General features: G+C 52.1%; 7 protein-coding genes across 7 annotated transcripts; 3 read left to right on the top strand and 4 right to left on the bottom strand.

Moving 5' to 3' along the window:
- Window positions 1-2,923: 2,923 nt before the first annotated feature.
- P152DRAFT_453595 (splicing factor 3a) lies at window positions 2,924-4,219 on the bottom strand. Its single transcript, XM_033678408.1, has 2 exons — window positions 4,112-4,219; window positions 2,924-4,060 (listed from the first exon to the last, which is right to left on the bottom strand). Exons 1-2 carry the CDS (start codon window positions 4,121-4,123, stop codon window positions 3,362-3,364), a joined length of 711 nt encoding a protein of 236 aa, XP_033538619.1. The 5' UTR covers window positions 4,124-4,219; the 3' UTR covers window positions 2,924-3,361.
- Window positions 4,220-4,350: 131 nt separating this feature from the next.
- Window positions 4,351-6,154, top strand: P152DRAFT_453594 (uncharacterized protein). Its single transcript, XM_033678407.1, has 6 exons — window positions 4,351-4,497; window positions 4,623-5,203; window positions 5,254-5,405; window positions 5,452-5,653; window positions 5,713-5,799; window positions 5,854-6,154. Exons 1-6 carry the CDS (start codon window positions 4,489-4,491, stop codon window positions 5,951-5,953), a joined length of 1,131 nt encoding a protein of 376 aa, XP_033538618.1. The 5' UTR covers window positions 4,351-4,488; the 3' UTR covers window positions 5,954-6,154.
- On the bottom strand, window positions 5,751-7,959 carry P152DRAFT_478048 (vacuolar ATP synthase subunit H). The gene is made up of 4 exons (XM_033681628.1): window positions 7,453-7,959; window positions 6,896-7,400; window positions 5,854-6,849; window positions 5,751-5,799 (listed from the first exon to the last, which is right to left on the bottom strand). Exons 1-3 carry the CDS (start codon window positions 7,742-7,744, stop codon window positions 6,234-6,236), a joined length of 1,413 nt encoding a protein of 470 aa, XP_033538617.1. The 5' UTR covers window positions 7,745-7,959; the 3' UTR covers window positions 5,751-5,799; window positions 5,854-6,233.
- Window positions 7,960-8,144: 185 nt separating this feature from the next.
- Window positions 8,145-11,846, top strand: P152DRAFT_407223 (RNB-domain-containing protein). Its single transcript, XM_033676898.1, has 2 exons — window positions 8,145-8,748; window positions 8,797-11,846. The coding sequence occupies exons 1-2, from the start codon at window positions 8,553-8,555 to the stop codon at window positions 11,550-11,552; spliced, it is 2,952 nt and encodes a 983-aa protein (XP_033538616.1). The 5' UTR covers window positions 8,145-8,552; the 3' UTR covers window positions 11,553-11,846.
- A 1,950-nt stretch (window positions 11,847-13,796) lies between these two features.
- Window positions 13,797-15,502, top strand: P152DRAFT_5547 (uncharacterized protein). The gene is made up of 3 exons (XM_033683066.1): window positions 13,797-14,057; window positions 14,115-14,424; window positions 14,475-15,502. Exons 2-3 carry the CDS (start codon window positions 14,178-14,180, stop codon window positions 15,167-15,169), a joined length of 942 nt encoding a protein of 313 aa, XP_033538615.1. The 5' UTR covers window positions 13,797-14,057; window positions 14,115-14,177; the 3' UTR covers window positions 15,170-15,502.
- A 474-nt stretch (window positions 15,503-15,976) lies between these two features.
- On the bottom strand, window positions 15,977-16,677 carry P152DRAFT_478045 (UPF0057-domain-containing protein; the record flags this gene model as incomplete). Its single annotated transcript, XM_033681627.1, has 1 exon — window positions 15,977-16,677. The coding sequence occupies exon 1, from the start codon at window positions 16,547-16,549 to the stop codon at window positions 15,977-15,979; it is 573 nt and encodes a 190-aa protein (XP_033538614.1). The 5' UTR covers window positions 16,550-16,677.
- A 341-nt stretch (window positions 16,678-17,018) lies between these two features.
- Window positions 17,019-19,532, bottom strand: P152DRAFT_478044 (MFS general substrate transporter). The gene is made up of 5 exons (XM_033681626.1): window positions 18,876-19,532; window positions 18,599-18,827; window positions 18,436-18,539; window positions 17,850-18,380; window positions 17,019-17,788 (listed from the first exon to the last, which is right to left on the bottom strand). The coding sequence occupies exons 1-5, from the start codon at window positions 19,114-19,116 to the stop codon at window positions 17,127-17,129; spliced, it is 1,767 nt and encodes a 588-aa protein (XP_033538613.1). The 5' UTR covers window positions 19,117-19,532; the 3' UTR covers window positions 17,019-17,126.
- Window positions 19,533-22,027: the final 2,495 nt, after the last annotated feature.

Genomic DNA, 22,027 nt, shown 5'->3' with positions numbered 1-22,027 from the left:
ATGTTGAGGATCGACAATGCATTTCAACTCTCAAGGCATCTTCCGGTCTGCATCTTAGCTATACACAGTGCCCATCTCGGGGCGAAACCAGGGCGTTACCGGCAGGATTTCCTCTTTCGCGATGAACTAATCATTATGAGTTCAAATCGATGCTCAGTAAGTAGAGAGTAAGAAAGGTGGAGACGACAGCAGATCGGAGGGGTTATTAAGAGGCGAGCACCTCCGTGTGGTACTTGGAGCAAAAGTCAATATACGAACAGGTTTCTGGCGGTCATCGTTCACTCAGACTGGAATGTGAAACAAACCAGATATTCCTATCGATGGATCGATCCACAACAGTTCCGATAGGTGCAACAGCCACAAATCGCATCGCATCAACACAGTGTCCTGCAGATGTGCGGATGTTGTTACACGATATCGTCGTACAGGCGTTGATTTTTGGCATGATCTATTGGCTTATCCTAAGGGCTCAGAACTAAGTACTGTGTAGTCTCTAGTTTCATGGACCATGACACTAGTCGGTTCGGTTGATGGCCGGTTTTCTTTGTCTGGCTGGAGATCACCAGCGGAGTCGAGTCAGTGGTGATCCATTGATGATCGATCGCTTCACCCCCCCTTTCCCCCACACCACATTGCGGGGATCGGATGTGCACCCCCTACAGGGCTTGCCTTGTCGACGATGCCAATGATTACTTCAATTATTTTTCCAGGTCCTCAACCAGTGAATAAGCCGGAGCGTATTCCGTTCGTCATTGGTGAAATACCTTTCCTCCAATTTCACCCACTGCACAATATCAATGTCAGATCTGAGTCACGACGGGCTTCGTTGCACGGCGTATTGACCATCGCCCAGCAAATCATCACCATGCTCAATGATATTTGTGTTCGGTCCTGAGACGAACTAGATATTTAGCCATTTTTGGATCTGAATAGCCCTGTGTAACGAATTTGGCGGAACCTCTTCCACTTCTGTTGCCTGATGTCGGATGCGACGGCTATGTTTGCTCCATATTTGGCGATTGATTATTCAGTGTGGCAGCAATCAGCTCACAATTTCCCTAGTCTCTTCCATATGATTTGCTAATCAATGTTAGAAAGTATTTGGGTGAGACGAATGTTACTTCCAAGGACAGTTCGATGCACTTCCTATTCAGTCAACATGAAGTGTGGTTCCAGTCGGTACCAGTCCCAAAATATGGTTACCAAAGATTCAACGTCGTCGTGGAGATATAGACAAAGGTATCGGTACTTGGGGAATTCTCAACTGCATGGTGAGACCCGGGTTACCATTCAGCCCGGTCGCTTTTGCAATACAACCTTTCATCATTATCCACAGTTCATGCGAATAGCATCATGCACTATCGCCGGGCCTGACCCCTAAAACTCCCTTTACCCCTATCTAATTCCTTACTTCTTCGTACGTCACCTCTCTCTCCTCTCCAATAGCATCAATGAAACAGGTTTTTGATATGCATATCTTATGCGTCCTATCCGGTTGCCTTCCGATAACCTCGACAAGGGTGTTGGTCAGAGGGTCGAACCGGTCATCTGACGGACCGAATGCATGGTCGACTGAACCGACTGGGTGGTTCTGGTATGCATCCGACACACTGCAGCCTCTGTTTGGTTCCGCTGTCAAGGACAGGAGAAGAATACGACACTGTGGCGCACTTGATTTTCTTCACTTGAGGTTATTTTGCAGTTTTAATGATGCAGGGAGGTGAGGCGCGTGATAGACTGGGTTGCACATAGTGAGCCCCTTTTCGCAAATACACCATACTAGGAGAGTATTAGATTTATCGATTTCCTTTCCATGACTGCTGGTAAAGGTCGTATGTGATATGATGCATAGTCATGAACTTTCGTCGATTGAAATCATAGCATTTCAGTTGTATCAGTGTATCGAAGCAACCATATATCGAATTCCGGGCGATTACACTGATTATTTGGATATCTATCAGTGTGAGAGTAACTGTGGCCACCCCATTAATCTCAGTCCTTCCCCTATCGCAGTTATGCAGCCACCTGATATCTACCTTATATTGCCATCAGCACTTCGCTCCAAGTCATGCGAGTTGCTCTCTTGATTCGCACACAGCACTGACATTATATATTGATAATTTAGGCGAATTCCGGAATATTGACGCCATTCTATTGTTAGAATGGCCTTGAAATGCCGACTTTGATTGCCATCTCCACTCAACAGGACTTAGCCAGCGCAAGAGTAGTGACGCGAGTCTGGCGGTGTGTCAATTTTCCGAGGAACTGCACATGAATGAGAATGAGACGGCAGAAATCTTCCTCACAGGCCTGATGCTCTACAGGAAATGAGTCTTGTCTCTAAGCGCCTATCAAGGGAGTATTTGTACTTGATTCCATTGCGAATATCAGATACTACCCCATGGAATACACCCGTCACTGAAGAAGCATGAGGGATTCCCTACACGCTCGAAAGGAGGTTTAAAATTGATGCGTATTGCTTGGGTGGTTCGGTCTCTATCGGGAGAGCCTCTGCTATACCCCTATTTTGCCGACGTTTTAATATGCAACCATCGTGATTGATAGAAGTCGTGCGATGCTTTGCAAAACCAGCCATCTATCCTCCACTCGAGTGTCCTGTGACCATCCCGTCATATGAACAGCCAAGTGCTAAAAGATCCTAATTCTAGCTCCTCGAGATTCAGGAATCAAGGGACTATAGTGTCTCAAAACCCTCCCTTTGTAACCCAATCCTAAACGGATCGTCCTTGTTTCGTGAGATTGACCCTAACGCAGCATGACGGAGAACAGCTACATCAAATGCGCTAGCAAACCTTCAATGCTCTTTTCTACTGTAAGGCTCAGGGCTTAGCAGGTTCGTACTAGGAGGAGGGCGCTACGGAGTCGCATACCGGTACTTTAACATCTAGAAGGTGCTCTAGGCGTCAAAAGTATTTTTGCATGGGATAATCTAATTCTTGAACAAGCAAAGCAAAGTAAATATTAATCAAATTCCGCTGTAGAATGCATTGTGGAGAGAAAGGTAGCTGGATCCTGGTATTGACTAGAAAGTCTCTCCTTGACTCTCATACAATCTGTCATTACACCCCTTCTTTGTCATCCCGAAGCCAACGGGCTATATCTCATAGGACATTCGGATTGCCGTCGTGCAGCTCGATGCCCATCTAGCCTCATATCTATTCGATTCCCCCATTATTCACCAGACTCCCGCCGTTTACCGCGTGGAGAGACAACCCAGGTGGATATCATATCGAGAGGCAGTATGGAGCCTCTGCATAACATCGTAATGGACCCCAGCCGATCGGGAGTGTTCTTATAGTTCCCAAATCCAATAGTCGTAGAGAGACTATTAGGTAGGGTTTCATCGTTTGCCCATGGAAGGTGCCAAACCTGGAACACCGCTGTAACGCTCCTCGCGCTCCGTCTTGAACAACACCTGAACCCAGAATTCCTTGCTATCCTCATCAAACCACTCGAAAAATTTGCCCTCTCTTCGATCCACTTCGCGCGCCTGAAGCTTGAAGGCACACGTCTCATAGGGTTCCGCGGCCACCAGCAAATACTGATACGACTTATCGGGGTCGTCGACTTTCTGCTCGAATGCGCTCATAAACCGTACTCGGGGTTTGATCCCTGGTGTGATCTCTGGAAACTGCAATTGAAACAATAGCCCGTTCTGCCTTGTCAACGGATCGCGGATCTTCGTGATCTTGTAGCCCGGCCGCCCGATCTTCACAAGGTTCCGCCGCACTTGGATCTGCGCCATCCCCGGCAGCGCGCCCTCTTTATCCTTCCCCTCCTTTAGCTCACGCGCTGCTCTCCGAGCTAGATTTGTTTGATGCTTGCGTCCTTGCGTGTGGGCGAGGTAGGAGCCGTCGTTTTGGTGGACTGTCAGACAGAGTCGACACTCGAACATGCCCACATGGTTCTTGAAGATGTATGGGTCTTTCTCTAGATCGATGTTTTCGAGCGCGAGTTTGCGGAGACGCTCGCGACGGTCGGCATTGGTCGAGGACTGAGATGCGACACCTCCGCCGCCGAATTTGGAGCCTGCTCGATTCTGAAGTACTGTCAATACAGCGGTTCGCCCACAAAACTGAAGGTAACGTACCTGATGATCCATTTCTGCGGTCAATGAGTTTCAGCGCAATCGGCAGTCAAATGGAAATATTAGCGTAGGACTGGCTAGAACGTAAATGGTGAGGTCGATGGTTTGAATATCTAGATGGCTATTGTCTGGTATGATGGCAAATGTTGGACGTTGAAATCATCTAAGGGAGCACGTGACAGCGCGTCAAACTGAACGCGACGGATGACGAAGGGCGCGCGACAACTGACCTCTCCGTGTCGAGTTGCTTCAAACAATTTCACAACCGATCAATATTTCAAAGACAGCCTTTGGAATTAGTTTGGTTCTGCTCTTTTGAAAGATTTTAGCCTGCTGTGCGTTTTGTACAACCAATATAGCGAGACCCAAGGACTGTCACAATGCCTGAGGTGAGTACAAATTGTTTATTAATCCTAGTGCCCGTTCGAAGTCCTTCTCAATATGCCTGATACATACTATTACAACCATTGTCATTGCTGTTACATGCCTTTACCACTTTCTAACGTCCCTCAAGATTGGAGAAGTTGCTCGACTTGTTCACTACCTCAAAAAGCATGTCGCTGGCAAAGTTATCTCGTCCGTGAAGACGCAAGATGATACTATCGTATACGGCAAAGCCGGCACGTCCGCCGCAGCTTTCGAGCAGGCTATGAAAGGCAAGAAGATCCTCGATGCCGGCCAGCAGGGGAAGTACTTTTGGATGACGATGGCATCCCCCCCTCACCCGGTCATGCATCTCGGAATGACCGGATGGATCGACCTGTCGACCGTCCCGACAGGCTCCTACAAGCCCAAGAAAGAAGGTGAACAGTGGCCGCCGCGGTTTTGGAAGTTCATCTTGCAATTGGACGACAAGGAGAAGACGGAGGTGGCGTTCACAGATGCTCGAAGATTGGGGAGGATTCGATTGGTGGATGCTCCAGCGGACAAGTTGCGGCAGACCACGCCGCTGAAGGAGAACGGTCCGGATCCTGTCGTTGACAAGGAGATCGTTACGGTTGGATGGTTTTCCGAGAAGTTGAAGAAGAAAAAGGTCCCGATCAAAGCGTTCCTGCTGAACCAGGCGAACATTAGCGGGGTTGGAAACTGGGTGGCGTATGTTTTTCGTCCTTCGATGGGCGTTCTTGCGATTCTGACGTTGATAGCGACGAGGTCTTATACCAAGCGAAGACTCACCCTGAACAGTACTGCAACACCTTTTCAAACTCGCAGATCAAAACCCTCCATGACAGCCTCATTTCCGTCTGCTCGATCGCCTGCGAGACCTTGGCAGATCAGGACAAGTTTCCCAAAGGCTGTGCGTATCATTCCTATATACACGAATAGTGCTAACACTCAAGAAGGGCTCATGCTGCATCGCTGGTCGAAGGGCAAGAAGGGTCAAAATGTCCTACCAAACGGCGAGAAGATCACGTTCCTCACCGTCGGTGGCCGTACATCGGCCATTGTTCCGAGCGTACAGAAGAAGACCGGTCCAGTCGCTGCGGATGTGTCGGCTAATGGAGAGGCGAAAGCCGTCAATGGCACCGGCTCATCGGAATCGAAGTATGTTGCCGATTCAACTTAAAAGTAGAGCGTGACTGAGCTAAGCCGTACCACTCTAGAAAACGACGAAAGACCGAAGATGTTGAGGATAGCGAAGATAGCGAAGATGCTGACGAGGTGGAAAATTCAAAGGCTAAATCCAAGAGGTCCGTTGATCATTTGTATGTTTTTGTCTTAAGCACGCTGACGAAGCGCAATAGGCCTAGCAAAGTATCGAAAACGAATACCAAGTCAACACCGAAGAAGGAAACTATTGTAACCGAATCTCCCAGGAGGTCGTCTCGAAGAAGCAAGGCGTAGTGGAACTTGGATAACTTCGGTATCTCATCGAAGCCCTGAGCGGGTTTGTCAATGGGATTGGCGTTAGAGGTTCAGGAGCCTACTCTCAGAACATGAGATTCTATACCAGAAAGAATGGGTAGTTCTAGAGAAGGGTACATATCAGACTACAAGAATTTGAGCAGCGGACCTTCCACTAGCTCATTAGCCAACAGGAAGGATACGCAAACCGATTCAACATGCAGTTGTGCGTGAATACCGTCGCCACCGCCAATATCCAAAGACGCTCGGCCACCCAAATCTAGTTGAGCGTCCCCGTATACCTAAACCACTCTCCCAGCGCCCTCAAACTCTCACTCCGGACCAGTCCGTCCCGATGCTCCATCAGCGCCATCACCCGCCCCTTCAACCCCCATCGCTCCAACTTCGACCGCGCCTCGGGCACCTCCTTCACCAAGCACGCGACGTCGTTGCACCCGATCGCCAGCACCTGCGTGTCGCCCTCCCAGTCGCGTCCCAAGATCTCCGCGAGCTGCTGTGGCAGCTCGCCGCGGTTCTCCTCGAGCACTCGGCGGGCGTTCTCGGCCCAGAACATGGCGGAGCGGTGGGGCGGGGACCAGCGGAGGTGACCGCCGCGCACCTCGGCGGCGTACAGGTCGAAGGTGGTCTGCGACTTGGCGTGGTCTTCGAGGAGGGTGAGGAGGGTGGCAAGGTCGTCGAGGAGTTCGGGGTCAGTGAGGTGGCGGGACTGGACAGACTTGACGGCGGGGTGGAGGTGGGCGAGGGCGGCGGCGGGGAGGAGGGAGGCGGGGTTGGAGTTGAGGAGGTTGACGAGGGTGGCGAGGAGGAGGCGCGTGGTTTTTTCTTTGGGGGAGATGCGGACGAGGGAGACGTAGAGGGGTATTAGGTCGTACTCGCTGAGGCCAGTTAGCACGTTGACATTGGAAACAACAAAAGACTTACTCGTCGAGTCCGTCGCCAAGAGTCTCGCCATCGAAGCTCAGTTTCCAGATGACAAACAGAACATGATACAAAAGCTGCAAGCTGACCCCTCCGACGCTTGCTGCTGTCGGAGTGGATAGAATCGACGAGCTATCCTTGGAAGCAGCGCCACCAGCAGTTTTCAATATCTCGAACAGCGGAGCGACAGTCTCGGAGCGTAGATCCCAGAAGATCTTCCGCGACGCAGTGTTCTTCAACAAGTTTGTGTAGTGCTGCACTGCAATGTCTTGCAGCCCTGCATCGGAGGTTTTCGACAGCGATGAAAGATACTTGTACACGACGGGGAGAGTTTCGCTGACTTTCGGTGCTCCTTTGGTGTCAATCGCAGGAGATAGGAGTCTTGTTATAAGAGTCGAAGCTAGCAATGCTATGGGCTCTTCCAGATTGCTTGGTTGCTTCAAAAAGGGTAACAAGTGTGCGTATGGATCGGGATGCTTTATCAGGGTCTCTGCGAATTCCGGTACATCTATCATATGTCAATTGCCATTGGAAGATAGCATCGCAGCTCCTATCCATACCTTCAAGCACATCTCCGGCCAGTACTAGCATATATTGAATAATATCCTGTCTCTTTGCTGCCGACTCAAATATACTCCTCTGGCCACCCCCGCCTAGTAATAACGAGCAATATGTCTTTGAATCCGACTCGATGGTCTCCTTCCTCTGCTCGGTTCGCACCTTGTCGATGGACTTGATCGCTTTGAGGTCGGCATCAGAGATGGTCTTTGCTCTCACAGCACCCTCCCACGAGATGGGCCGCTGCCGAATGTTGTTCTGCAGTGAAAGGATATATGCGGCCGGATCGGCCATGATTCGAGGATAGTTGGTAGGATCAGGAGGAGATGGCAGACCGATGGCGTCCTTGGATGGGGGTTCAGGAGATGGAGGACGGACGGAAGGTTCCTTGTCGGAGGATGAATCCGATGAGATTGAAACGTTTGCAATGTCTGCTTGTACGTCTCTGGGGGGACCGTCAAGCGTTATTAAACCCAAGGCGGGAGAGTTGTGTAATGGGAGCTCAGGCTCCTGCTTGGATGCAGCTGATTGGGAAGCTTTAGGTGGCGTTGACCAGGTTGAAGCCACAGATGAAGCCACAGGGTGGGGACTGAGTGTGGCTAACCCCGTGACTTGTGGCATTTGTGGCGCAGACAACTGCTCCGACAACAAGCCTGAGAGACCTGGTGCATGAGCTGCTGGTATTTCTCCATCAGAATCTTTGCTTCGGCTGCTTTCTCCTTCATCATCCTCGTCTCCACGTCCACAAAATAACCTTCGATGAGCCCGGATCCGCATGGTGATTGGTGTATTCCGTGTTTGGCATCTGGCGGAGTTAAAGGGTTAGAAACAAGAGACTTGGAGGAAATGGATGTTCGGTTCTAACTTGATATCATCTTTTCCGCAAGCAAGCACTGTTCTCAACCTCTTCTTGCCTCAAGCGCAGATATTTCAACCAATTATCCCTGCCACTACAGAGGGATACTTGGTGTAGCGAAGGAACTATCCTTTCATGCCTGTAGAGATTTCCTGAAATCTCATATCAACGCCCTTGCCGATTTCAATATCAGAACTGCTTGCGTTGACTCAGGGAGTCGTATATCGGATCGTACCGTAGTCAACCATGACAAGCCTCAAGCGACCAAGGACGGCCGATCCGTCCTCACTGGCGCTATCAAGCCGAGTTTATGTCAGATCAACTAAATCCGGCAAGGTCCAAAAGATTGTGAGGGAAGTCTATCTCCGAGATGATATTCCTTGCTCCTCAAGACTGTGCTCAACATGCCTTCTGAATAGCCTAGAGGGGTACAACAAACAAGGTTCGATCCTACCAAACAGCGGTTTTGGTTATATCTAATTCTTCACAGCTCCAAAGCCCAAGCTATCGGATCAGCCAGCGCGCACAGGGGCATATACAAATGGCCATTATCTTGTCCCTGACACCAATGCATTCCTCAGCGCCATGGACGTCTTCGAGGTCGAGAGTGCCTTCAAAGATGTCGTCGTTCTCCAAACAGTCCTTGAAGAGGTCAAGAACAGGTCTCTGCCTCTCTATAATCGACTCGTCAGTTTGACTCGTAACGACGACAAGCGATTCTATGTTTTCTTCAACGAGTTCCGAAAGGAAACTCACGTTGAACGAGGAACTGGCGAAAGCATCAATGACCGCAATGATCGAGCTGTCCGTAAGGTCGTGGCTTGGTATCAGGCGCATCTGCAACAGGAAATTAAGGGTTCAAAGAAAAAGGCGAAACTTCCCACTATTGTCATGCTTAGCGACGACAAAGAGAACGTTAAAAAAGCGAAGTCAGAAGGGTTGGACGCTGTGCCCCTGAAGGAATACATATCCACTCTACCAGACGCCACGACTCTCCTGGATATGGTCTCAGAGAGTGATAAAACCAGAACAGGAGGACCAAAAGCAGTATACCCGGAACATTACACCATGTCAAAGATGCTCACGGGCATCAAAGCCGGTACCTTGCACCAGGGCATATTCAACGTATCGAACTACAACGCCTTGGAGGGAAGTGTGCACGTGCCTGCATTTGAGCGAGCACTGCTCATTCTCGGTCGAGAGAACTCGAATCGAGCCGTCAGTGGAGACACCGTCGTGGTGGAAGTCTTACCCAAAGCCCAATGGAAAACTCCGTCGTCCCAGGCCATCGACGAGGAAACACTGGCGAAAGATGACGACGCGGAAGCCGAGGGCGAGACCGTATTCAGTGAACGTGAACGGCGACTCCTCAATGACGAGGTTAAGAGGGTGCATGGCAGTACACTGGAAGGGAAACCCCAACCCACCGCACGAGTTGTTGGTGTCATCAAGAGAAACTGGAGGCAATATGTCGGTCATGTTGATGGTAGTTCGATCCGAGTGGCCGAAAAGCAGAACCGGGCGCAGCAGATGGTGTTCCTCATACCAATGGACAAGCGGATCCCCAAGATTCGCATTCGAACACGACAGGCAGGAGAGCTGGTTGGCAAGCGGCTACTTGTCACCATTGATAGCTGGGAGCGTGATTCAAGGTATCCCGTGGGCCACTTTGTGCGGTCCTTGGGAGAGGTGGAGTCAAAGGAGGCAGAAACGGAAGCGCTACTGCTCGAATATGATGTGCAGTACAGGCCTTTCCCAAAGACCGTTCTCGACTGTCTGCCGCAAGAAGGTCATGATTGGAAAGTGCCCACCAGCAAGGAGGATCCGGGATGGAGAGGGCGAAAGGATCTACGAGATCTGCTCGTTTGCAGTATCGATCCCCCGAGTTGCCAAGATATCGATGATGCTCTGCATGCCAAACCGCTACCCAACGGCAACTTCGAAGTCGGCGTCCACATCGCTGATGTCTCGAACTTTGTGCGCCCAAACAATGCCATGGACAAAGAAGCCTCCATGCGTGGAACGACGGTATACCTTGTGGACAAGCGCATCGATATGCTTCCGATGCTGTTGGGGACAGACTTGTGCTCCCTGAAGCCATACGTCGAGCGATTTGCATTTTCGGTCGTCTGGGAATTGACGCCGGATGCGCAGATTGTGGGTACCAATTTCACCAAGTCCGTCATTCGATCGCGAGAGGCATTCAGCTACGAGCGAGCGCAACTTCGGATCGACGATGAGGGTCAGCAGGATGAGCTCACGCAAGGCATGCGGTCGCTGTTGATGCTCTCGAAGAAGCTGAAGCAGCAGCGCATGGACAATGGAGCGCTGAACCTCGCCAGTCCCGAAGTCAAAGTCCAAACCGAGTCGGAGACGTCAGATCCGGTGGATGTGCAGCAGAAGCAGCTACTGGACACTAACTCGTTGGTTGAAGAATTCATGCTTCTCGCGAACATCAGTGTAGCAAGGAAGGTTTACGAAGTCTATCCACAGATCGCCCTCCTGAGAAGACACGCGGCACCCCCGCGGTCCAACTTCGAGGAACTTCAGAACCAGCTCAAGGTTCGCAAAGGAATGGAGCTGCGGACGGACAGCTCGAAAGCCGTCGCCGATTCCCTCGACACGTGCGTGGATCCGAAGCAGCCCTTCTTCAACACCCTAGTTCGAATCCTCGCCACCCGGTGCATGATGTCAGCCGAATACTTCTGCTCCGGCGAGTACACCTACCCCGAGTTCAAGCACTACGGCCTCGCCAGCGAGATCTACACGCACTTCACTAGCCCCATCCGGCGGTACGCCGACCTCGAAGTCCACCGCCAACTCGCCGCCGCCATCGACTACGAGACCCTCGACGCCAGCCTCCACAGCCGCACCAAGCTCGACGCCGTCTGCAAGAACATCAACGTGCGCCACCGCAACGCGCAGCACGCCGGCCGCGCCAGCGTCGAGTACTACGTCGGCCAGGCGCTGAAGGGCCGCGACATCGAAGAGGACGGGTTCGTCATGCGCGTGTTCTCGAACGGGTTCATCGTGTTCGTTCCGCGGTTCGGCGTCGAGAGTCTGATTCGTCTGCGCGACCTGGCGACGCCCGAGCCGCATGGCACGTACGATGCGGACGAATACGTGCTGACGATCAGCGGGTCGCGGAGCGCGACGATTGCGCTGTTTGAGATGGTGAGGGTGAGGATTTGGGATGAGAAGGAGGCGTCGACGGGGAAGAGGAAGGTGAAGATGAGTTTGTTGTGAGAGTAGGCTTTCTCGACGTTGATCGAACGTCGGTCACAAATACACCGAGTCAATTTTCAGTTTCCACGTGCCGGATTTTCTCCCTTCGTGCTATCCCCTCGCTATCTCCTCGCCATCGTATTCTCCATCATCGCGCATCTCGTTCTCGCGTCTCAGCATACTGTCTTCCAGCCCTCCGCCGCCAACTCCGGGCACTCCGCCTACGACAATCTCCATCCCTTCCCGCAGGCTGCGGCTACTTCGGTACCGGTCATGTATGCGACTCCGCACCTTATGAGACGCTGCCGGGAGGCGGGAGGGGGCGATAAGAGTGGGAATAGGTATGAAGGTGGGTCGAGGAGTTCGGGGGAGGGCGGTACAGTATGTATTACCTAAGTACTCCAGGTTATGGAGTAGGTATACCGTATATAATTCTAGCCCACCTTCTTCCTGCCATAAATTGCTTGTAGAACTTCTATCACTTAAAGTTCTAAAGGTCCCCTTGAAGGATCCAGGACGGTCCTACATCACTCCGACCACGCCCACCAAGTTTCTAGCCTTTATGTCGGCAGAGTCGCAGGCTTAACGGCTATGTCTGATCACCTAGTCTGTCTTTCGTAACCTCCATGGCGGTGAATTTCAATCATACTCCGTCGATATTCTCGGGCATCAGCAATCACTATCCAAACCATACCACCCATCTATCCAAGATATCGTCCGGAAAGTTTCCACCAATCGCAACCCTTTTCGTTCGATCCATGTCAGCGTCTGACTCCTTCGAGTAACTTTGGCGAGACAATTGATTAAAAAAACGGGAGGTCAATTGCTTGCAGGCTGCACGCGAGGGCTTAGCACCATAACTCGTCCATCCATCGAATTCACATCTCATAATGTTTTAATCATCTTCCTGAACTTTTCATCCGATGTTGCGAAACTGATCCCAATTCCCAAAGACTTGTGAGTATCAACGATGAAACCTGTCCCGCTAGGCGTCAGCCTGAGCTAGCCGACGGCATGATGCGACTTGGAAGGATGCGAGTCTACGACCAGTCACAGAGGGCAGAGCGTATGCCAAGGGGCTCTATGAGGAATCAGGTTACGATTTGCACGACGCGTGGGCTGATCTCTATATCGAATGTGGCTATGTTTCACGTCTCAATCAATCGATGCTGGAATTGACTGGTGATCACGGATCCTTTATTCTGTAGGATTCTTCATCCTGTAGGATCCTCTACCGGGGTGGGTTTCGTGATTTCGTCCTGATGTTAATTTCCGGACGCTACTGAACAACAGCAATCGCAATTCACAAACGATTCTCTAACCAGCTAATAGCAGGATTGTATCACCGTGGAAAGGCCGTTAAGCCTGGACTCGGGAGGGAATTACGAAACGAAATCGAGACCCTTATCTCCTATTCCAGGCAGATTCCCAGTTTTGAGTTTCCCGCCCCTACCCTGCGCCACCAGCTCGACGGAATTGGGTTAGTTTCCGGCGAATCCTAAGAGGAAAGGCGAGCCCTGGCGAGGAGCTGAAGCCACGCAGCCAATGGCCATGTCCGCTGCAAATCTTCCATCGGAGGCAATCACTCGGAATAATGGAGTCATCGAGACAGCGGTTTAGCCGTCCGCGGAGTGATACGGTGGCCTTGGGCGGTCTTGGAGAAGCAAATGGGCGTATATGACCCGCGAATACCGCCCAGCCTTGTCCCAGTATGACGTCCTAAGATAGGATTGGAAGGATGGAGATATCATATATATGTACTCCGTATGTGAAGGACCAACGGATTGGGCGAGTGGAGGATTCTTTGATGTAAAATTAAACGGCGAACTACGTACGCAGGCGAGTCGGCAGCCTTGCAAGGGTGCGGAGAGTGATTGGGAGTTTGGTACGAACCAAACTGCTAAGATGTACGGAATACTAGAACGGAATCGCGGGATCTAGGAAAGAATAATTTGGCGGATTGGTAGATTTGGTGATTTCTCCTCCACGTCGTTCATCGTTCATCGTTCATGTCACCTCGTCCGTCAAAATCGCCGCTCATAATTACGACTCGAATGCCCAATCGTAGATTCGCTGCGCTGCTTATTATATCTCAATAATAATTCCCCCTTCTCCACTCACTCCCTCAGTCAGCGAATCTGATCATCATCGCCGGTGGCAGCCTAACTCGAAAGTCGAAATCCAACGCTCCCTTTTCCTTTCCCCCCCCTTTTCGTTTCTCCGCTCGTCCACTGTCTCAAATCTTTTATCATTTATCATTTCCTCCCGAGCCCCCTGTGCTCCGATCAGCCGGGTTTGCCTCCATGTCTAGATAGCAGGATCGCCACCGACTCAAGACCTCCGCGAACCCTCCAAACACTCGGCCCTTCCACATAATGTATCGCGCCATGCCTGGTTTCCAGATGATGAACTTCACCTGGGCCCGCGCTGCCATCGCGGCTGGGATTCTGTTCTTTTTTCTTCTCACAGTCGTGATGATCGATCGCGACTCGGTCCCATGGAGCAAGGGGAAAGGCCTGCGATACCATCCGTGAGTATCCGATCCGAATAATGCGACAGAGCCGTGGATTGATAGATCAATACAGCCCGGCACCACAGGATTTCTTACCCCATCAAACTATCGAGGGTGAGGCCCTCTTTCCCGCGATGATGCGCGAACTCATGGCACCTATGCGGTACCCGCTCGACGCACCGGACTTCACCACCGTGCGGGGACAGACATACGTCCTTAAGGGCACGCCACAATGGACCAAACCACTCGGCAGGCGATTGGCGATTGTCGATATCGACACGAGGCCGCTGGACAGGTCGCAACAAGCGCTCAACCCGGAGCGGTTTGTCTACGGACAGCATGGATACACGAGCACGGGAATGTTGAATCATTGGCTTTACGGTATGCGCACATGTCGTCCGCTTCCCCCTGCGATTTTCTAACCTCGACAGCCACGATCCACGGCTACGACTACCACCTCATCCGCACCCCCAACTTCAGCGACCGCGTCGCCCCCTGGACCAAAATCCCCGCCCTCTCCGACCACCTTCACAACTACGACATGGTCATCAGCATCGACGCCGACGCCCTTTTCACCCACCTCAACCTCCCCTTCGAATGGCTCCTCAACCGCTGGCAAGTCCCCCCGGGCGCCTCTCTCACCATGGCGCGCGACCCCATCGCCGACCAGAACTTCGACACCAAGGGCCGCGTCTACAACAACGCCGGCTTTATCATCGCCCAGAACAACCCCCGTACCCACGAGATCCTCCGCGCCTGGGCCTCCTGCCCGGAGGACCATGAGCGCTTCCCCGGCTGCGACAACCTCCGCCAGAACTGGCCCGCCGAGCAGGCCGCCTTCGGCGAGTACATCCGCTACGCGTACGACCGCCCCACTGACCTGCATGAGATCACATGCACCGAGGGGAACGGATGGCTGGGGTCGAACTCCGGGTGCGACGGCGTCTTTGTCGAGCACATGTGGTCCGGGAAGAACGAGGTGCATCGCGTGGTGGGGGAGACGGTGGCGCAGGCGGTGTTAGCGAGGGCGCACCAGGACTTTGTAGACCGGGCGGCGGAGATGGTCCTGGTGCGGGACACGAACGCCTTCATGGATATGGACTTGGCGGGTAGACCTAGTGGGTGAGGTTCGTCCCGTCTGCTCGCCGGGTTGACGACCGTACTTTCACTTTTTCACCCGGACGCAGCGGTCCATTCCCGGGGTGACCTGCTTTCTTATTTTCTGGGAGCTCGAGCCTGCTTCTGCGCGCTCATACGTTCGCTCGCATAATACCCTATTATTGTTATTGCTTCTAGCGGCATCGATTGGAGTTCTATCGGACGGGTGGACTAGAAGGAGGGACCCCCCTTACTGGACACGGTGTATATGGTTTGTGTCTCCTTCGTTTGGGGTCCGTCGACGGTGCGAGGGACTCGGCCTGGAATGGACCAACGACATTATAAAATGTATCAGGGAGTGGGCTACATAAATGACTCCGGTCGACACAGATAAATGCATAAAGGACAATGCGCGTAATATAGTCTATCACCTAACACCAAAAGACTCGCGTACTTGATTATTATGGCTCTTCCATGCTATTAGGTAGTTATTATCGTCCACATAGCGCAGATGTCTCAATGTCACCCTAAGGAAGTATCATTGAGGATGTGATTTCCATTTCAAGGTATAAAAAGATTCCAGATTAACAGGCCAAGTCCACCATGCTACCACTGCCCTCCACAGGCACTAATCATAGACATCATTCAATACGAATAGAATAATTCCGCCTTCAATGCCAGCACCAACTGCCTTCAGAACAAAGAAACAAGACGGCGTGCCTGCCACCGCGTATCATTCGCATACCGTCCCCTAGAATGGATCAATCCCCCCATGCATCGCCCGCGCCCAGACAACCTCCCCAGTTCTCCACACCACCATCCTCGCCAACTCCCCTCAATCATGCTGCTGAACCTTATGATCCCCCGCCACCACATCCGCATAACTCGGCGGCGCCGCCCCTCCCGCACTCCCCTCCCCTCCACCCTCTCCGCCCGCCTGCGACTGACCCCCCGTCGCCGCGTGCTGCCCCGTCACCCCGCTCTGCTGCCCCCCCGTCGTCCCATAGCTCCTCTGCGCCGGCCGATCACTCTCCCTGCCCCTTCCCCGCTGCTGCTCCTGCGCCGCCGCGCCGTACCCATTCGGATGTTTACTCTGCACGATGGCGCGGCGGGCCAGGCGGGGGTCTCGCACGTAGATCCAGACGCCGTCGACGGCGTGTTCGTGAGGGTAGGTAGCCCCGTCGGCGTTGCCGGACTCAAGGGCTTCGTAGTCGTAGTCGTAGGTGTTCGGGTCGGGGTAGGCGGCGATGATGTACCAGGCGTGGAGGAGGCCGGGAAGGTAGCCGATGGTGGTGAGGAGGACGTTGACGAGGGAGGAGCAGGTGAAGACGCCGACTTTGATCCAGACGGCGATGGGGGGGAAGAGGACGGCGAGGAGGGCGAGGAAGAGGTCGGAGCTGGTGCACATGTTGGGTGGGAGGGGGCGTGTCTGATGGGTTCGGACCAGACGGAAATGCGAGGTGTTGAGGAGGAGATCACGTAGATCAGGTTATGGCTTTGTAGGTTGGAGGCTCCAGCCGTTGTGAAAAGAGAGAAGGCAAAAAGGCTGCGTACCTTTCACTGTGGTGTTTCGGCGGTGGTGATGATGATGGCTGGTCTGGGGGGAGATGTCGACTGATGACGAAGTCGATGTGTGGCTGTGCAACTTGGCGTCACACAACGAACGCAAGGAAGGAACCAACGTCTGGTGTGGAACGGGAGAGAGTTGAGAGTTGAGACCCTCGGCTTCTTTTAGTATCGCGACATGCACTCATTTCAAGTCCAACACCACTCGGCGTCTACATAATAGTCATTGATTACTTGTCGGACTTGGATTTCATTTGTACTGCTTCACTGTTGATATCTGTTTACTTGACGATGCATTAACATTCGTTCGGATATATCGAAATTTGCAAGTCAATCAAGAGAATCCATTTCATTGCACTAATACCCCTATTGACGGACAGAGATACGCCTTTCATCAGTATCATGCGCGGGTTACCTTCTTAAGCTGTTGTAATCTCCTTTTCCTTCTCTTTCTCATTCTCAAGTCGAACCGCTACATGGTCCGTCATCGCGTGTGACACGTCCTTCGTGAATATCGCAGCGACGCAAGCGAGGCAAGCGAACGCGGTGGCGGCAGTGTAGACGCGCTTAAAGGCGAGTGTCCACGACCAGGCGAGCGCATCCCGCGCGGCCTGCAAAATTTCCGGCGTCATACCGGGCAGGTGACCTGCGAGCTCCGTGTCTTCGTTGATGAGCAATAGGACGAGCGGTCGTAACGAAGATATGGGCAGGCCCATCTTCAACACCACCTCCCCGACCCTCGGACCTGCGTCGGTCTTCATTGTGTTGGTCAACAGGCTGGAGTAGATGGTGACCGCGACGGAACCACCAACTGCGCGGACGGATCCTAGCATCAGCGTAGCAAGACCGATGTCCTCATCTTCGCAGGTGAGTTGCACGCAGACGATAAGGGACACGCTAGTCCAGCCGGTGGAGACCATCGAGATGAAACCAGTCCCGAGTCCCAGAGGGATGGTTCCTGGCTTCAGGTGCATGAGCATGACATCTGCAATGATCTTGAGGATGGTGCCGAAGATAAGACAGTGTTTGGTGGAAGTGTATTTGTAGCGACCGATCACCATCCCGGCAGCAAAGCCCCCAACTATTCCAAGTCAGTTACAGATCCGATATGTCCCGGCCTTTCAATCACGAGAAGGACTTACTTGCACCGCCGAATCCTCCGGGAATGCTCAAGACGCCAACCTTGATCGGGGTCACCTGCCAGACCCCTCTGCAGAGCTGCGCCCAGAACGCCGCACTGGCATACAAGGCCATTCCAGCGACGAAATCGACGCAGAGGAACAGCACGAACGTGCGGAGTTTGCCGGCGAAGAGTTCTCTGGCCATGAATGGCTCCTTGGTCCCTTTCCACTCCCAAAAACCAAGAGACACGAGTGAGACGAACCCAAGGACCGTAGGAACGATCCATCCAGGATGATCCCAGGGGTATGTTGCGCCTCCCAGAGCCACGCCGGCCAGAAGCAGCACGAGTCCGACAGTGAGGAAACCCACACCGATCCAATCAAGAGAGGCGAGAGCCTTCCACTTCGTCGTTCCACGCTCAATGAGCTTGTGGGTCCTGGTAGGGGGGAAGTAGCAGAAAAAAGCCATGAGGCAAGAGATGGTGTTGAGGATGATGCCGATAATGAAGTTGATCCGGAACGTGAGACTGTGGTACGTGACCATGGCTCCACCTAGACGAATGGTCAGCATTCGCACCCCAGACTGACAATTACACAGGATACCTACCAGTGAGAGTTCCGAAGATTGTCCATGGGAGGATGGCAAGATCGAGACAGGCTTGGACCTTCCCTCGGTGCTTGTTGGGGACGAGTTCTCCGGTTGCAGCGAGGCTACAACGGGTGTAAGCAATTTCGTAATTTCACAACGGCCGAGATCCGTGATAACTCACGCAAGCTGTTGTGCGCCTCCACCCATACCGGCAAGCACGCTGCTAGCGATGACCTGAGGAATGCTTTGGGCCGATACCGCCACAATTCCAGAGATGATGCCTAGCACACCACCGTAGATCAAGAACCAACGTCGACCGATGATATCTGATATGCCTCCTGCCAGTGGCAATGTCACGGCAGTTGCAATGGTATTTGCACCGAGCATCCAATTGTAGTAGTTTGTCGGTCCTTTTCGTCATCAGCTTCATTCTTTCTTATACCTATTATCTCTCTTACCCAGCTCTTCGTCAATGCTTTTCAAGATAGCTCCGGTACACGCTCCTTGTTGGAATTGCGTCGTGTATCCTAAGCCGAGAGCTATACATGCCAACCACTTAGCCTTGGTCATCATCGCCTCTCCCTCTCCTGGCGTGGCAGCCTCTTGGCTGACCGTGAGGTGGAGCTTGTTAACATCCTCCACAACCACGGCCTCCGCCGCCTTGGTATCGTCAATGTTCATATCATCTGGCTTCCCCATGTTGGACGTTCGGAGACTATGAGCGCAAGTCACAGCGAGAGTTTTCGAAGTCAAACCGTGTCTCGAACGACGAGAACCTGCTCCATACTGCCTAGACCGGAATCCGGTGTCTCGAGGACTTTAAAGCTCTGGATGAGTACGAGTTGCCGAGGGCAGGGAAATCATATCAAGCACGCGAGAGGTCAATCGATCTCATGTACATGTGCAGTTAGAGCCACCCCCCCGGCCTCGCCGCGCCAAACGGCAATGATTGCCATCCTGCGGGGCGCCGCGGTGCCAAATTGTTCTGGGAAACGTTGAATCACTTGGCCGCCCGGCGCTTGGGCAACCCTGAGGTCTACCAGGGCGCCTTCGCTTCGGATATTCGGAGGTCCCTTATACAAGATGCGGGGTAAATCCATGTCGTTGAGGTCCAAGAACAATTGGGGAAGAAAAATGGTACAGACCGGAGTCGCGATCCGAACGACCAGACAATTCACACCCTTAAAGGATCACGCTAGCGACCTATATATGCTTTAACACATTTAAACACGAGGACATCTAGGGGCTTACCCCACTTCGGGTAGAGTTCACGATAGCGGAGTAGTTGAGCTTGAGTCCAGTAAGGTTCAATAGGTTCATACAGGATTTGGTGGCGGGCTTGGCTGGGGAGGGCGGTATTCATTGAATGCACGTAGATCATGGGGTAGTCGACAGGGATATATATTGCTCTCCGCAACAGGCGCGGTGAAACTGGATCATCACCCACGAGGCGGCACGAGCGCTCAATTACAGGGTCACTAAGGAATCCTTATAGCTCCATTCCTGTCACCGGAATTATAGGAGTTGTTCGTATAGTGAACATATTACATAAACTTGAGGATTAAAACACTCGGTCAAGGGGTTCCGCCCTTTCCTTCAATAGGAATTGTAGTAGGTAAACCGTCGAAGAAAATCGCCCAATAATCCAAGGACAAGGCGCACCCCGGCCCTAGAGGATAGAGCACTTTACAAATAGCTCTATATGAAGTTTCATATACATGTATAGAAGATCAAGCACGACGGTGGAGCCCAACCCTCTGGGAATCGTTGCCCACGATCATCTAGAGATGGGGCACAGTCGCAAAGCAACTCGACTGGTCGACTGGATGACCATGTCCCAGGATATTTCCACATCTGGGCATCCCCTGGGCAGCAATTTGTCTGATCTCGTTCCACATCCCAAGAGCCCTACGGACAAGCCCTCGGCGGCAGAAAGAACGATTGCCGGGAATTGATTCACTCTTGCGACGGGCAGTCACCGGATAGGAAATTGATAATCTTCGTCTGTCGTTTCAGTCGTCGTTTCTATAAAACCCGAAGAATTTCAGCATCGGTTGGTCTCGAATCGATACCTGTAGACGGTTTCGCTAGCTTCTGCACAATGCCGATACTGATGCCAGGACGGGATGCCGAATGTATCGTCTTGTTTCCACTGTAGCAGCTGATCATCTGCCTTAATAGAACCACCACTGTCGATGGTGTGGTAGACGGACGAAGGGGTCTCCCTGATAGAATTGGATGATTTGCCTGCACTGAGCTTTTCGGCCCTACCGCTTAGAGTCTTGCTGATTGTCCCAGTTTGAGTTCAAAAGCTTCCATTGAAATCAAGCAACAAGGTACATATCTTCGCTTCTATCCTCGCTTAGATGCCGCTTTACAGCATTCTGAACCGCTACCTCATCCAGGGCCGTTTGATCCTATCCCAAGAGAAGACGATAGGAGACGACGAGTCCACACTCCCAGCAAGGAATCTTATGCATAGTGCTCTACGAGCGAAACAGGAAAATGGACGAAGGCAGGCAGATCCAGAGCATCTAGCTAGCCCATCGGACCCGCCACGTCCTTGCCATAGTCATGCCCGTCCTATGACAGAGTGAAGATGACATCCCTCGACTCATAGTGGTGCGTTTCCCCTGAACCGCGGTTCACCCCCCGTGGCCTTCGATGGCAAAGCACACCACGAACAGAACGTGACGATGAGCCGTGGCCGTTTCTCCCCTGTTCATGAGCTGCAGGCCGGTGCGGTGTGTGTCGGTCGTGTATGGGCTACGGCGCATCGGCCGTATCGCTACCGGATGGGAAGACTCATAGTGCTAGCCTGCCCTGACATGGAAGTACGAAAGAAATCATTGACTCGGTAACGGGGAAAATAGTAAAGATACGCCAGTGAGAAAATAGGATAAAATGAATTCGATTATATCTCCATTCAACCGCCAGTGTGATAGATTGTCCTTCGTACGGGATTAAAGGCTTCCACATTGCATATCATCATATCGGCTGTCCATTGGGAAACGAGCTGTTGCGAAGGTATTCATAAAACCAGTCTGTCGAAGAGACGGATACTGGCGACAAATTGCAGTCGGTTGACTTATAGATCATTGTGAAAACGCGAAGAAATTTGGGAGATTCGGCGATCCATTATATGTATCATATTGACGAGGATGGACCCTGACAACAAGTTGAAGCTATAGTTAGTATAAGTTATAACATCAATAACAAATGCTAAATCAAACGTTCGACGGGTACAGTAAAGCAGTTGTCTTTTAACAACCACTTGCCGGTACAAATAAATAAGGATGTCAAATCCTCCATGCAGGTCCTATATATCTATTTCCGCATAGCTCGACGAGAACCCTATCTTCTTATGCGGGTTTCACATATTCCCTCCCAGAAGGCCTCCCAATTCCGTGCTGGCACATTGCCAGGCCTTGCTTACAGTACAGTCATCTCTAGAGTCATTCGTTATGAGATCTATTTCGTTCACCTTTTATCTGCCGTCTGATGACAGCTATGGTTCAGAGTGTTCGAAACCTTGGAGGAGCCCTTCTGGCCAGCATGCGTATCAATCTCGACTGCACCAAAGACAGAACGTCCAAGGCAAAGATATCAG

The sequence above is a fragment of the Eremomyces bilateralis genome (assembly GCF_010015585.1).
Source record: "Eremomyces bilateralis CBS 781.70 unplaced genomic scaffold P152scaffold_1, whole genome shotgun sequence".
Lineage (NCBI taxonomy): Eukaryota > Fungi > Ascomycota > Dothideomycetes > Eremomycetales > Eremomycetaceae > Eremomyces > Eremomyces bilateralis.
The sequence above is the reverse complement of the archived record's forward strand: the minus strand, read 5'-3'. Positions and strand labels throughout refer to the sequence as shown.